Source organism: Dipodomys ordii, unplaced genomic scaffold (assembly GCF_000151885.1).
Source record: "Dipodomys ordii isolate 6190 unplaced genomic scaffold, Dord_2.0 Scaffold17, whole genome shotgun sequence".
NCBI classification, from domain to species: Eukaryota; Metazoa; Chordata; class Mammalia; order Rodentia; family Heteromyidae; genus Dipodomys; species Dipodomys ordii.
Window position 1 is genome coordinate 13,367,010 of NW_012267233.1, and position 16,682 is coordinate 13,383,691.

Consider the following 16,682-nt stretch of genomic DNA (forward strand, 5'->3'; position numbering starts at 1 on the left):
TTAGAAGGCAGAGGGTAGAAGACTACTCCAGACAAATTAAAATAGTGCTGGTGATTTAAAAGTGGTTTGCTGACTTTGTAACTAAGTGAGGCCCAAGTACATGTAATGGAATCATTTGGTCCCAAAGGCTCTGACCCACATAGGCCACTTGTGTGGCCAAGGCATGACATCTAAGTTCAGAGTTGTGCTTCCCGGTATGTCAACTTGATTTCTTTAGGGAGTCAATATACTAGATATGCTGTGGGTCCTTCCAGGTCAGATCATGACCTGATTAAGGGTAGGGAAGCATGGAGGCAGAAACCATTTGTGCCTAGCTGGTAGCACCTAGTAAGTTGGTGAAACAGACTGGGTATAAACTGAAGCTGTCCATGACTTCGAGAGGAGTGGCGAAGAAAGGAGCTAAGATGCCAGACACAGTCTCTTGCAATATGACCTCAGTGAGTTGGTCCAACACGTTCAGCACCAACTTTAAGAAGCAGTTGCTTTATGTGGGCTATTAAGAGTAGCAGAAAATTTGAGTTATTTGTTTGTTCATTTTATAAACATTTTACTGTGCAATGGGTTGGATCCAACAATGAAGTTTTACTATGTTCTGAAACTGTGCAGCGTTATGTGAGTTATATGATTAATACCACCTGAATAATAGACAAATTCTTGCTATCCTGAGAACTTGGAGAAACTCTGTTCTCATTCTCATATCCTGTCATTGCACTTTGAACTGTTCTTTGTTTGTTATATGGAAAAAATAGTAGCCAACTTAAAGAGAGACAAAGAAAGAGGTATATTGATATCTCCTCAGATTCATTCATAAGGCAGCATATGATTGTCCTAATACCAAAAGGCATATTTTGATGGACATACTCTTCATATAATTACTATATGTACAGAAGATTTAGAAGTCCCATAGACTTCTAAATTCCCATAGAATTCTATACAAGAGAAAATAAGCAAATGCAAAAGGTAAGTCTTTTAAAAGAAAATAAAACCCACAAATCCTAAAAAGACCCCTCAGACTCCTAGGTGTGCTGTACAAATGATATGAACGTGAGAAACACAGGAGCTCCAGACTCACAACACCAACCAAGATACCTGGACATTAAACCAAGCCCCTGGTGCATTTCACAAATGAATGCAAATGTCTAGGCACTGAAAGAAAAAAACACCGGAGGCATACAAGCCCAGAGGTAGACAGAGCATAGGCTTTGCTAAGCGTGGCTGTGCAGAGACCCCAGAAAGGCTGTGCTGAGACACAGTTGAGTAAGTTCATGAACTGGATTTTCAAAAAAGGATCCTCAAGTAGTTGTTCAAGGGTGTTTCAGTTCAACATGTCAATTTGTGAGTGCCATGCATCTTGATCACTGTCAACAGTTCATCTTTCTTCTCCGTGTCTCCCAACCCTACCTATCACTTCAGGTTACCTGGATCCAGGTTCACATAGGCACATTGAATAGTGTGACTTGCCCACTCTTCCCCTTTCCATTCATCTGCCCTGCCTCTCCCCTTGACTTCCATCCCACTCCCAATAACACATGTTCCAGCTTCCTCACATTCATTTTGTTGAACTGTAAGTTGGTTGTTCAAAGGAGTTACACAACTGGGGTTATCTTCATAATGCGAGTTAGCACGATCACATGACCATCTAGCCATGTCACCCTGGCTGCATTAACATGGTGGCAATAGGGTTGCAAAGTAAAAACACCAGAGCAACACATTTGTTCAGAGAAGGTGAAGAAGTTGCCAGCTTTTCTAGCATATGCCTTCATTTTAGAGTGAAACAGAAAGCCTGCTCTGCATTGGGAAGTTGACAGGAACTTCATTACTAAAAGTAGTTAACGTTTTTGTATATTTATATAAATAAAGAAATTTTGTTCCTTCGTACTGGCAACACAGGAAATGCTAACAAAATATTACACGCATTCATTTCAGCTATTTCTGTTTTTGACTTGACTAGAGTTCCAATAAACTGGTATGCCTAGAATGATCACACATCTCATCCCTCGTTTAATAAAACCTATTTAAAATATCGTCCTTATTAATGACTACCAGAACACAGCAGTGTTCATTATCCTGGTAATTCAATTGCCAGAAGTTTGTGCAATAAATCAGGAAAAGGTTAAAACATTTTTCATGCCAGAATAGAACATATCAATCTATTTTATTTGATTACCTTGTGTAATGAGGCTTTCTCAAGGCCAGATTACCTTGCCCATTATAATTATGCCAGATCGTAGTTTTGCTTAAAATGGAAAAGATTTAAAAATGCCAGAAACCCAGTTGAAACTAATTTAGCGCCCTCCCTTTCCCCTTAGCTTCATATATTTCACGACATGAGAAATGACATTCTGTTCTCTTTCCAAGAGAAGAGAAGAACATTGTTCCCATGAAAAGTAGATTAGGCCAATGGCGTTGGGACAACCCTCAGTTCACTGAGTTGAAAATTTAAATTTAAATTTCTACTCCTATAAGTAAACTTATTCAGAGTAATATGAGCTCTATGTGGTGACATTTCCTTCTAAGTGAATGCAAGTTGAATTCAACCAAAATAAGAGTTCATTACTAAAATAATCACCTCATCAATAAAGAATAGAAAAACACTTTGTTCAGACTTCAGACTCCCTCCCCACCCCCCACCCCCCACCCCTGCTAGAATCGCCTCTTTTCTATCCCTCCCAAGGCTCTGCTGGGTGGCCCCTCCCCTCTGGGTTCCAGTTGCGCTCCAGTGCCTGCATCTCTCAGCGTCCTCAGGGAGTCAGCTAAGACCTCAGCCAGCCACTATCAGCATCTTTATGTACTGCTCTTGTCAAGGAATTCCTCCCAAGTGAAATGGGGCCACTGGAACTAGTAACAGCTTCCCAGAACTTATGTAAAAAGGCCTTAGGCAAAACAGGCCTTTGGTCTCCTGTAAATCATAAAACACAGCATCAAGATGGCATCAAGGAAGAAACAGGGGAGACAAAGAAATAGTATTAGCAGCAGAGGCAGAACTTTGACCTCTTCACAACTGTATCTTGAAGGCACAAAAAATTTCATCAGACAGGCCCCAATAAGAAGGCCATCAGTACCAGGCACTGGCAGGGAGCTGCGGAGCAGCTGCGGTGACCATCCATTGCTGGGAGGGGTGCGAAACGGTAGAAACTCCCATCTCTTCGGTAGTTACTAGCAACATTAAACATCACATGTTTAATTTTTCATGTGATGTGGCAATTCTACTCCCAGGAAAGAAAATCAATGCATATGTCCAGCAAAGTATCTAAAGAAGTTATCTATAAAGAATATCCATAGCAGTTCAATTTACAACCGCTAAATTGGAAACAATGTAAATGTTGGCCAACAGAGTATCTGTGCTCAGTTTGTCCAAGTGAATTAAGAAATTGTGGTCTTTTCACAGCTTCATTCTGCTGAGAAATAGACCAGGATTAACTGCTGTAAATGCAAAATATGGATAAGCTCCCCAAACCATACTGCATAATGAAAGAAGTCAGCTCACAATTACATACCACATTATTCCAGTTACATAAAGTTCAAGCATAGGCATAACCAACCAGATGAGAAAACAACACAATGGTTTCCTTTGCTGTAGGATTAATAACCCAGGGCCCTGGGCATGCTATGCAAATATGCTCTACCACTTGAGCTAAATCTCCAGGCTCTGAACTAGCAATTTATAATGAGAAAAAAATGTGTAAATTCTTCATGAGACTTTCTACTGAGTGAACTGTTAGGGGTGTACTGAGTGGGCTTCAGGAATTTCTTGAAAGTTCTGTTCATTTAGGAAAGATCTGCTTTAATGATTATAAAAATAAAGATCTGAGGTCCACTGCAGGTGGCTCATGCCTGTAATTGGAGCAACTACAGAAGCAGAGATCAAGAGGATCACAGTTCAAGGCTATCCCAAAAAGTTAGACCTGATCTCTAATAATTTCTTGGCACTAATGGCTCACACCTGTCCTTCCAGCCATGGTGGGAAGTGTAAATAGGTGGATTGTTGTCTAGACCTTGGCAAAGACCTTGTGATGCTATCTCAAAAAAAAGTAACCAGAGCAGAAAGGGCTGGAGGTATGGATCAAGTAATCTACCCAGCAAGTGCAAGGCTCTGAATCAATCAATCAATCAAGTTTCAACTTAAAAATTATCTTTACTTGTACAAAGACTATGAATATAATATATCTTGATCAATGTCACCCTTTTCAACAAAAGTTTCGACTTTTTGAAGGGTTCTCCCCATCTAGCACTTTCATGATAAAGTTGGAGTTATTAGTGATCTATTCCAGTAATGAGGAAGTTATGTCCTGTATGCCAAATCTAGCCTGCCATCTGATTATATATTACAGACCCTAAGCAAACAACATATCTTCTGTTTCTGGTAGGTTAGGTAGCCAACTGAATGTGGGCCACAAAGTTTACAATATTAACTATCAGGCTTAGGGTTAAAATATTAACTTTCTGTGAGTGAAGAGCAAAAGCTTCCTAACCCCTGTCTATATGATAAAAATCTGGAAGTATTTTATAATATTTTCATACAGTAATCTTGCTGTGGTCTAAAAGAGACTTTTCAAGGGGAGGAGCGTAGACAGATGAAGAGAGGAAGCAGGGAGGAATGCAGCCATAAAATCCAATGTATATGCTGCAAAATTAAGAAGAGTGAGGGAAGGGATGGGTGAGAATGTGGGGAGAAATGACAGTGATCAAGATGCACTGTATTCATAACTGCTTTGTTGGATGGCAACTCCTTTGTACAACTACTTAAAGTACACAGAAACAACTGGAAACTTATTTGGAGCCAGATGTCTACCCATGTTTATTTTTGACAACATTATGATGATATAAGGGTACATGCATGATACTTTTTGCTGCATTTCTATTTGGTAGAATCTAACGGTAAAGTTGGCTAAGCTTACATGGTGCTAGCTACAGAGAAAAATAGGATAGGAAACTATTATTTCTTCTTTTTTGTTGCTCTGACTATATTCTTTCTTATCGTTCACAGAATCCAGTAAAAAGTAGAAGTTACCCAGATCCTTGAGTCACACTATCAGCTCTGTTTTTTGCTGGTTATTTTTGAGATAGTCTTCTGCAAACTTTTGGGCCTAAGCTGGCTTTTATCCACAATCTTTCTGTTCTCAGCCCTCTGAGTAGCTGGAATTATAGTCATGAGCCACCTGGGTCTAGCTCATAATGTCTTTTAAAAGATGAGCTAATAATGACCCTAAAATCCCAATTATGTTTTTCCTTCTGGAATTTCTTCTTTCTGTCCCTGAAAAGGCAGTGCAGACTAGCCATCAGTATGAAGAACCATTTGTGTGAAGGCAAACAGATATTGTCAAGTAAAAACAAGTTCTGTTCATGTGGCTGCATGTCCTCTGAGTGTGTGCATGTGTGTGTTTGTGTCCTTGTCAACTTCTTAACAAGTTTAAAATTGAGTCATTTCTGACTTCATTCATTCATTGTAGTAGGCTACAAGAAAACTCAAAACCGTATCGAGGAAGTGGCACTATAGCTCAAGTGGTAGAGCGCTCGCCTTTAGCTGAAGAGCTGAGGGACAGCGCCCAAGCTCAGAGTTCAAGCCCCACGACCGACAAAAAAAAAAAAAAAAAAAAACCTTATCGAGAAATAAGTTTTTTCTTTTCCAGAATCTAGGAATTTCAATGGTAAGGAAATTTCTAGCTAGATCCACTGGGCTTTAAATCCAATTTATTTCCCTTGGGGGTAGAGTATACGCTAGGGAATAAAAGGGCTTTAGAATAGGTCTTCTAGGTATTCTGGGTTTTGTTTGTTTGTTTGTTTCAAAAAAAATCAAACATGTATGGAATTTTAAAGCTCTTGGTTAAAAATAAGTTGGTTACAGTTTTTGATCTGAGGATAAAGTACAAGCTTTTAAGCAGGATTTATGTGTTCTTGTTCAGGCTTCTGTTTACGTCTCTACGCTGCTTTGACCACTGTATGTCTTGCATTCTGTGCACCAGCTCCAGTGAACTCCTTCTACTTCTTCAGGGTGCAGAGCTCTCTCTCTATTCTAGGCCTTCATACACGATTCTGCCTGCCAAGATCTATCAGCTCCTCCTTCACACTCCTTTTCTATTGCTTACTACTCAGTATTCAGCTCTGGCTCTCGATGTTATTTCTCCCACACAGCTTATTCAGACTGCCCTTCAAAGCTAGGTGTAGCTGACCTTCCCAGGTCTGCTGTTAACATCTTGTTTTCGATCAGAAGACTTAACCCCCTGCATCATACTTGCAATTAAGTAGTTGGTGTCCTTTACTCTGTCATCTATGTAAGGCTTGGGGTGAATTCCTTTAATGGGATGGAACTCAATCCTTCACAGAGTGTATGAAGCATAGTAGTTGCTCAAGAAATATTCATTAAATGTTGGGGAACCTGTAACAATACTGTCTACTGCAAGTTTTAGGAACAATGTCAATTGACCTACCAGCCATAGGCCATTTGTTTGATTTTTCTTAGCCCCAGGATCACTAGAGGCCATAAGAATGAGTGTAAGACCATGGTAATATCACAAGTCCTTAGATAAGTAAATTATTCTTAGTGATCAAACTCATGACCCAGAACCCATACTCCAACTAACTGAAACACAGCAATAGAAGTGGCTGGGTATAAAATAATAAAAATAGATGCAAATGTAAACATAACAATTAACTCCTACTTGATTTGGAGAACTGGGGCATGCCTCTTTCAATCTGGAGAGGTGGGGAGCAGACACCAAGCAGCCACAGCTGGGCCTCCTCCCTGGCTCCCACACTAGTGCTTTGGGAGCGCCTTTGTGAATAAATACCTGACTGGACAGAGCACTGCTGAGACTGTATGCTTTGCTCTCCAAGTTTGTCCTCAATACGAATCTCCCTGTGTCCCACATTTTGTATTCCTAATGATGGTCCACAATGACCTACTTGTTTTGAGCTCCACATCTGCCAAATTGCAGTCAAGGTCAAACAAAGTGAGTCTCATGGCTGCCACATTGCCTATATGACTATGGCGATGTTGTTGGCTGACTCTCAGCCTAAGACTTGGTCCTTACTACCAAGGCTTCAAGGAGGGATTTGGGTGCTGAGGTATGGGGCTGAGTTCAGTGAAGTCAGGGGATATTTCCTCATTATTACTACCTTTTACTATGTCTCTGACATGCATGTGCACAACTGACCTAGAGAAACTAAGAAAATGGTGGCATGTTGGGAGTTCCTAAGGCCACACAGTGTAGTATAGAAATACAAAAGCCTTAAAAGACAGTGTTAAAAATGTTTTTTTTTAAAAGACCCAACACAGACAGCTGAGTAAAGACCAAATGATACTGATACCCCCCACCATAAAAAAAAGAGAAACAAATAGAAAAGCCTGATCGCCACATTATAGCATCTTCAGCAAGGCATTCACAGTATGATTCTCATTCACAGGGCTGACTGGACCCCAAAGTCTCATGAGTATTACATGGATGATTACTGAGAACGTTTAAATCAAAGAGGGCAAACAATGCTTGTGGTTCATGTTGACATTCAACGTGTAAATGGTCAGCAGTCCACAGCTCATTTTTACCTTGTGTAGCCGATAGTACTGTAAGGCTCCGATTCCACCTTGTTCTTCTGCTGTCCAGAGTACCAGACGCAGAGTCCTTTTTGGACGCAGCCCTAGGAGAAAAATAGAAGAAAAAGATGCTTCAGTTGATTTTGACTGTTTTTCCATGGCTGGGGCCTGTGGTCTACAGTATGGAGGCAGAAGGGAGTCAGGGGAACGCCTCTTCTGCTGGTATGGCTGCATCCCTCAGGGTGTGAGTGACACTGTAGAGGGGTAACATGGGGGCTAATTGCTGTGGCTGGGTAATCACACAAGCAGCAGTGTCAAATGTTATTCAAAGGCCAGGAGTTAGGAGCCTCTTAGCACATCCTTAGCTGGATATTCTGCCTAGCAGGGCCCAGTGGATGGCCAAGTTCAGTGAGATATCACATTATATCCAGAAGGTACAATTTAGGAGAAGCTTAAGGAGACCTTGGGGCCTTCCAGATACCTTGGAAGAAATCATTTTTGGTTTGCCTCAAGGTACAACACGTAGGAAATTACTTTGTTTACATCAACAAGTATAGGGAGCTTCTCATGCTATTCTTTGTAATCTCTGAGAAGCAGATGCAACCTTTATGTTTATCCATTACCAATACCTTCTTCTAACTGGAAATATAAAGTCATTTACTTAAGGTGAATGAACCAACTGAATGACATTTATTCACATTATTGCTTTACTAATGGTCTGGTGGAAATTTCATTGACTTATAATAACATTTCTGTAGATAGTCCCTGTTTCAACTTAATGGATCTTCCCCCTCTCCCGCAATGTCCAAACTCCTCCCGCACAGCTGGCTTTTGAACTGAGGGAAATCATGCTTGCTAAGAAGGTACTCTACTGCATGAGCCAAACCTCCAGCCCCTTTACTTTGGTTATTTTATGGACATAGGGTCTTGTGTTTTGCTTTGGAATGCTTGGACCACCATCCTCCTATTTTATACTTCCTTCTATGGCTGGGATAACAGGCCCTCATCATCATGACCAGAACATTGGTTGAGAAGGGCTTTTGTGAACTTTTTGTTCAAACTTCCCTTAAACTGTAGTCCTCCAATCTCAGTCTCCTGAGCATCAGGATTACAAGCCTGCACCACCAGTGCCTACCTCATTTTAACTACTTTTTTACACCACAATGGTGTGAAAGAGATACATAATATGCAGAAAACAAACTTTGAATTTGATCTTTTCCTGGGCTGGTGCAATGGTTTCCCACAATTCTGAGCAGCAGCAGTTGGCTGCAGCTGCCCACCAGTCACATGATCATGAGAAACAACTGATGTTTGGTAGGTGAGCAAATGTATTTGAGACTTAGAATGCTTACAATGGGTTTATCAGGATGCAATCCCACTGTAGGTTGAGGAGCATCTCTATCCAGAGGTCACTAGGCACATCTGGAAACATTCTGAGTGGCTATGGTTAGCTACAAGGAGGTTAATGACAAGTTAAGTTAATGACAAGGAAGGTAAATTCTGGACTTGAGAACATGGCAAAACAGTATGTTTACCGTACTGTGTTGTCCCCAAGAATTAAAATCTGTCCTATTTCAGACCTGATAATATCATTTCTGAGAAATAATCTAGGCAGAAAAATAAGAAACTGGGCTTACATCTTGTTAACAGGATCTCTCTTCTATCTCCTCATAGGAGAGTCATTGGAAAAGATTAAAGTGTGCTTTCAGTGGCTCTGAAGTAGACATACTAGAAATCTCAGGTATAACCACGTAGGTGCCATTCTCCAGGGGGACCGCCTTTGAAGGAGGGCACCAGCTGGTCAGCAGCAGCCTGGACGACAAATGCCCCTGGGACAACTAATGCCATGTGACCCTCTCGGGCATTGACAGGTTTTCTCTGTTCATAAGCCAAGTGTTAAGAAGCTGAAAGAAAGGAGTTTCAATTTCCACTGAACCCATGTCATAGTCAACCTAAATTCCAGAGGAAGCCTGTACAATAAATTGCCACATTCAATTCCTGAGTGACTCCCACTGGCATTGCTGCTCAGGTCCATCCAGACCCTAACTTCTCACATTTGCTACACTCTGGTCAAGCTTCCCACCCACATTGCCTAGATTAATGTAGTCACCTCCTAACAGGTCTTCTCACATAGTCCTTGCCCCTTCACAGATGATGCTCCAGGCTGCGGCTAGAAGGACCTTTGCAAAACTGAAGGCAGATCATGCCATTTCTCTACTCACAGCCCCATAATTCCAAAGCAAGCTTAGAGGGCAGGGACTTGTGCTTCTTATCTCACTGTGATACCCCTGGCATTCTTGGCATACATCCATTAATAGCAGCAAAGGAATGAATAAATGCAAAGCTTGAGGTATTGATTAGAATCAGTCAAAGCCATTTCCCCGAGCCTCATCTCTTCTTAAAAATTTTCTGCTAGCTCACTTCCAGGCAAGGAGTTATATTGGTAAATGGCAGACAGATTTCTCCTGACCCTGTGTAGCCTGGGAAATGGATCTGCCCGAGCCTCAGCCTCCTTATCTGACAAGTGCAGATGGTTATCTATCTATCTATCTATCTATCTATCTATCTATCTATCTATCTATCTATCTATCTATCTATCTATCTGCCAAATTGTTTGTTGGGGTAGATGGGAGGGCACATATAAAACAGCTGTGAGGCTGGCATGTAACCAACGTTTAGTGATAAGTTATAAGGCACAGAACACTTTTTTTACCCTGAAAGAGAAGGGTCATCCACATGCCAGAGAGAAATGCCTTTGAGCACATGGGGGGAAAGAATCTCAGAGCACTTGCTGCTGGCTCCACACAGTCAAACTACCTCCTTGCATTAATGGCAAAAGCGTAAAACTGTCGTCATGATCTAATCAGGACTACTAAAGATCTCCATCTTTGGTTTCATTAATAGAAGTATGTCTAAGGTTGATTTAAATCAAATGACATTTTGCCTGCAACATAGGAAAAAGTAAGGAAAGTAGATTAGGATCTATTGTTTATTTATGGCACATGAAAATTCTAAACAGCTTTTTTGGTCCAGTGGAAAAAGAAAGCCCTACATATTTCCTTTTACATCTGTCTGCACCCAGCAGCAAAACAATTCTGAAATATTACAATGATAGGATAAGGACAAGCAGACAGCACAGGCTTCAAGCAAATGTTGCAAGGGGTGACCTTGATTAAGAGTATTGAGCTTCTTTGTTAAATGGAAACTCCTTTGTACAAGTACTTAAAGATAATAATAAAAATATTTGTTTTTAAAAAAGTAAAGGCCCTGAATGTCTCTCTACAGGTTTGTTGTGCCAGTTGAGTCAAGATCACACAGGATCATATCTCAAATCAGCCACGGTTGCCATATTAAGATAATAAAGAAGTAATCTGAAGTGAGGAGTGCTTGGGACCCCAAAAGACAGAGCATAGAAGGTTATAAAGATGCACAGAACTCCTGAGGTCTGGCCCTTAGATGCTCAGTACCCATCATTACTATGTTCTAAGCTTATCAGGGAACCTTGTGCTTACTTCACAAAAGCAAGGGTCCCACTGAAAAGGTCAGAGGAGCCCAGTGGTTTGGCAAATATGTACTACAGTCCAAAGTCTCTTTCCTCTCTTTCCAAATGTCTTTAAATCTAAGAAGAAGAAATGTATGGGATTTTATTCCATGACTAGTCCCTGAGACTAATGTGCCTTTTAGGTTCTCAGACCACCTGAGTTCATAAAGGAACGGGACTCCAAGGTGGGGTATAAAAAGGTGTCTGAGTGAACTATCCTATCCCATTGCCAGCTCTGCCACTACTGGCTTTGTGGGAATAGATATGTTACATAACTGCTCCTACCCCCCAAAGCTGCATTTGTATGGAAAAGAAACACTCCTAGGAGTGTTAGGCAAGTATGTATCAAGCACAGTACCCGGCCTACAAGAGTTGCTCTCCAGATTTTCTCTTTTTAGATGACTTCAGTTGATGCTAACAATCACCAAGGAGTGGATATGGAAAAACCAGGGCAGAAAGCTTGCCTTGTTTCTTACTAGGATGATGCCTGATTGTAAGAACGCATTGCCCAGCAAGGAAAACACAGATTCCATCTAACCTGTAGCAACACACAGTTCCTTTCCATGTGAAATGCTCATTCACTGCAGCATCAGGCATCATGCCAGATCTATATACAAGTGGGAATCATTACTTTTAAAGCGAGGGCAGGTCAGAAATTTTATTTTCTGGATGAAAACAAAGGCCCAATGTATCTGAATACTGAAGACAATCAATATATCTACACTGAGCATTTTTAAATGATGGAATTTATTGGGTCTCTCACATCAAAGCTAATTTTAAAAGCCACCTTATGTTGGGGGTGGTATTAGGATTTGAACACAGGGCCCCATACTTACTAGGTAACTCTCTATACTTGAAACGTGGTTGTAAACCCACAAAATGCTTAATATACAAAAATAGCAGCAGCAGCAATTATAAGAATAAAACAAGAACAGTAGTAGCAACACAGCAGAGTGCCATGAGGTCAAAATGTGGGAATTCATTTCGTGGTAGAACTGGGGTCAGTGAACAGCTCATTTGTAATCCTGGTTCCCATCTCTGGCCCTGTCTCAGTGGAATGCAATTCCAGTCCCAGAAAAGCACATGAAAGAAAGTTCTAGAATTGGAAGAGAGAGGGAGATCACACCTAACTTTATCTGTCTAGGAGTTAGAACTTACTGAATTTTCACCACAGAACAGGCAATTAGTTTTTATAAAGAGTTATACAAGCTGCCCAGATATCCCTTGACCTCCTAGAATTTCGATTAAGACCTCCAGATAGAATAACCACCAGCTGGCAGCATCATAATTTTTCTCTAAAAGAATAAAAACTGCCAATGTCCAAACAGCCAATGTGTCCAGACTTTGCTGTGGTAGATGAAATATGATATGCATGCATTTCATTGAAGACAGTAGACTAAGAAAGGGGAGGGAGATCATACCTATGAGAAAAGAGAAATGAGAAAGAAAATCCAAACAGAATCTTTTTCATTATTCTTAAATTTACAGATGAGAAGGCTGAGAGGAGTAACATTATGCTAATAAAGAGAAAAGGTCAATTGATTGTCCTATATTTACAACAGGAAAAGGGCAGAGAAAAATAAACTCAACTTTCAACATAAAAACACTCATTAATCCTTCTTCTAGATAGCTTGCTCAAGTCATGACTTCTAAGGAACACTATTGTTAACCTGTATTGATCCCAACACCCATTTCCTTGTCAGCATTGAGTCCTCTAGAAGTATACATAAGCTCTCCTACTGTAATCTATCTTTGTAGAGAAATCGCACGTGGCTTTTACAGAAACATACTCATACTCATTGACGTATGTGGTGGTTGCTCAACTCTCCTTTCACAGTGGTTTGGAATAAAGGGCCTATACTGAAAGGGCCTATTCCTGCAACAAGCTAGAATAATGGGAGTATAGTAACTGATTTATAGAAGTAAATAATGACTTGGTAGCATATGAATTCAATAAGAAGAGATACTAAAGCAGGGTAGTTATATGTATTGGGGTTGAGACCTATTTTTACCCTGAGCAAGTTAGATAATTTGTCATGTAATATGTGAACACACTATTATTGATTTTTTTAAAGGTGGTATGGTGAGACAAAAATTATTATTTTAGTGAAGCAACTGTAACTGCTCTTTATAGGGAGGAATAAGAAAGTCCCCTTAGAAATCTTTTTGTTCTTTGGAATAATCACTGGGTGTTGTTCTTAGTTTTACAACTATACAGTGATTATGCACTTCTAGGGAGCACGGGGGCAAGGTAACAATGTTTTCTGAAGTCCATCTTGAAAGTTGATGCCTCTTAAGTTACTTGAAGAAACAACCTGGGCAGTGGGTAGGATGAGGATGAGTGTGAAGGAGCCCATGGCCTTTTGGGCTCTGGAAATCTGGTGTCCTCACTCTTGTCTTCTGGATTGGGAGCAGGGATGAGAGAATTTCAAGATGAAGGTGACAGTGATGAACTTCCTCTATCTATCTATCTATCTATCTATCTATCTATCTATCTATCTATCTATCTATCTATCTATCTATCTATCTATCTATCCATCCATCCATCTATCCATCTATCTGTCTGTCCATCTGTCTGTCTATCTATCTTCAATCACAGTCAAATACTGATCTTCCTACTAGATTATTTTCTGAGTTAGTAATTTTCTTTTTTAGTAGATAACAACAAATGAATAGATGCTTATTGATGATCAGATTGAATATAGTCCTCTAGGTAAAACTAAAAGGCACTGCCATGTCATTTAATCTAAAGAATGTTGGTACCTATCAGTTATGAAAGTTGGTAAAATATGCTTTATCTGAAGACCTCGTAACAAGTACAAGGCCTGAAATTCAATCTTCACTCCTTACTGCCCCCTTGAAAAAATATTTATTATATCACAACTCTTGTGATCAATCACCAAATAAATGGAATAATAGCTACCCGAATTAAATTATAGGTGTTTTCATTAAAAATTCTGACAAATGTTTTTAAGTTTTAACTTTGATAATACTTCAATACAAAAATATTTCCTTGGTTAAGATTAAAAGTAAGGAAAATAAAATTTACCAAACAAAACTAGTCTGTAAGTATATTGTGATGTTTCATGTAAGTTTCTATGTGTGTTTATGTGCATATATATGTATGTACATATATGCCTACAAAATTTTATAAATATATAAACCAGTATTTTATATATGGTTTTATTTGTATTACTATTTCCACTTAAAATCAAGGCATATATGATCCTTGTCTAAAATAACCAATGATCTTCAAGAAAATGGTCCTTGACAGGAATGATACTTGTAATCCAAGGACTCAGGAGACTGAGACACAGGGGTCATGAGTCTGAGGTCAGTTTGGACTATATAATTAAGTTTCAGGCCAGCCTCAGTTATATGATAAATTTCTGTCTCAAAAAGACAAAAAATAAAATGTTTCTCAATTGTTTTTTAGCTGCCCTCCAATTATTGGCCATTGAAGATTTTGATTCTTTGGAAAATTATTAAAAATAAAACTACTGAGTACTGGTAAAGATTTTCAAGTTTTGGGCTGGGAAGGTGGCTCAGTGGTAGAGCGCTTGCCTTGCATGCATGAGGCCCTGGGTTCAATTCCTCAGCACCACATAAGCAAAAAAGAAAAAAGCCAGAAGTGGTGCTGTGGCTCAAGTGGTAGAGCGCTAGCCTTGAGCTGAAGAGCTGAGGGACAGCTCCCAGGCCCAGAGTTCAGGCCCCACGACTCCCCCCCCCACCAAAAAAAAGATTTTCAAGTTTTTATTTATTTATTTTTTTTACCAAGGCCTTAAGGACAAGTTACCAATTTACATTAGAAAATTTAGTTTACTTAATGCAGAACCTTTCATCTTACTGCCTTCATTTTTATGTGTTTCATACCTATGTCTATACTACATTATATTCAATTTTAGCTAAAATAACTACAAATGCACATTCATACCCAATCTAAAGTCCATTTAAACTTGATTGAGATGAATGTGAAGCTTCTATCTGATATCTGACTAGTGTGCAAATACAGGAATTTGTATGTCGTCCTGAAATTGCCTGCTACCAGAACACTTCCATCAATAGAGTTCTAAGATAATATGAGTGGCACACAGAGATCACAAACCTGAACCCACTGGCATTTAAAAAATATATGATTTCTTTTTCCCTGTCATCATTTAGAACTTATTTATCTACAAGAAGAAATTGAGAATTCCAGTTAATAATAAATTTGAATTTTGAATCACATTCAAAATTCAGAGCTCGGCCTTGCAAAACCAGCAACAGAACAATTTTAAGGCAAATGAGGAAAAGTCAAGTACAGATAACACCCAAACACTCTAGCTGTGTGGCTCTGTGCATCCTAGTCCTTACAAAGCAGCATTTGGAGGAAGAAGAACAGCAAATTTGGTACCTGAGGAATTGGATCAGCAATTACTGAAAGTAATGCTCACCAATAAGCCATCGAATGAGAGAGAACATTTCTGGGATCCCCTCTCGGCCTCAAACAGCAGACAGAAAGTATAAGTTATTTTCTAATACAGAAGCTCTCAACCTGATACTGCTTTTCAAAGCTCTTTTTCTTTTTTTTTAATAGAGAAGGTTATAATTCATACTTTCCTAATATATAAAATGAATTATAAAGTTATCAATACTTGACATGTATACACTATTGAAATATTAATCCTTTATTATTTTTGACCAGAAGAACATTATCATTTTGATTCTTGGGCTCCACTTAGGTTTAGGTTTTAGACTATGGAACATTTAGTGGTACTAGTCCAGTTTTTAATATCAGTTCACCCTCTAGCGCACACTTGGCTCCCAAGGATGATGGCTGAACACTCTTGCCCTGGACCGCGCTCCTGGCTTTCTGCTCCCATGAGCCTTCCATTAGGTAAGCTCTGTGGATTGCTGCAATCACTAGCTCACTGATCCCAACTCCCCTTAGTGCTATCAAATTCATACTCCTAAGACACTACTTGAACAGGTCACTGGTTGTATGAATAATCTTTAGTAGCTCTTTGTCACTAATAGCAAGACTCTTGTTCCAATCTTCCTTATACATGTATGTCTTGCAATAATCCAGTCTTAATCATTAATAATGATAGGTATATATTTATATAAAAAATACACAACATTGTCCATGTAAACAATTATTAGCAAAATTCATTTATTTTTCTATATGAATAAAAACATTGTTTTCTTCTCTTCTTTTTTATGGGGGGGGTCCGGTCATGGGGCCTGATCTCTGGGCCTGAGCGCTGCCCCTCAGCTCTTCAGCTCAAGGTTAGCGCTCTACCACTTGAGCCACAATGCCACTTCCAGCTTTTTTTCTTTTTGCTTATGTGGTGTTGAAGAATCGAACCCAGGGCCTCAGGCATGCAAGGCAAGCGCTCTACCACTGAGCCACCTTCCAAGCCCAATGTTTTCTTTTCTTCTTAAACTGATTCCTACACAATTTTTTTCAATGATTTTTTTTATTTTATTTGTGAAAATACTGTACAGAGGGGTTTACAATTGCATGGGCAGGATAATGCGTACATTTCTTACCAAGCATTGCAGCCTCCTCCTTTGTTTACCCTTCACATCACTTCCCAGCCCCCCCCCTCCCCCCCATCCCAATCCTTC

General features: G+C 39.7%; 1 protein-coding gene across 1 annotated transcript in view; it reads right to left on the reverse strand.

Moving 5' to 3' along the window:
• Cpq (carboxypeptidase Q) overlaps nt 1-16,682 on the reverse strand; it is a 363,396-nt gene that overhangs the window by 110,740 nt on the left and 235,974 nt on the right. Inside the window, exon 5 of the mRNA XM_013012445.1 lies at nt 7,544-7,635. Coding sequence (XP_012867899.1) covers nt 7,544-7,635 — 92 coding nt within the window. The remainder of the gene's footprint in view (nt 1-7,543; nt 7,636-16,682) is intronic.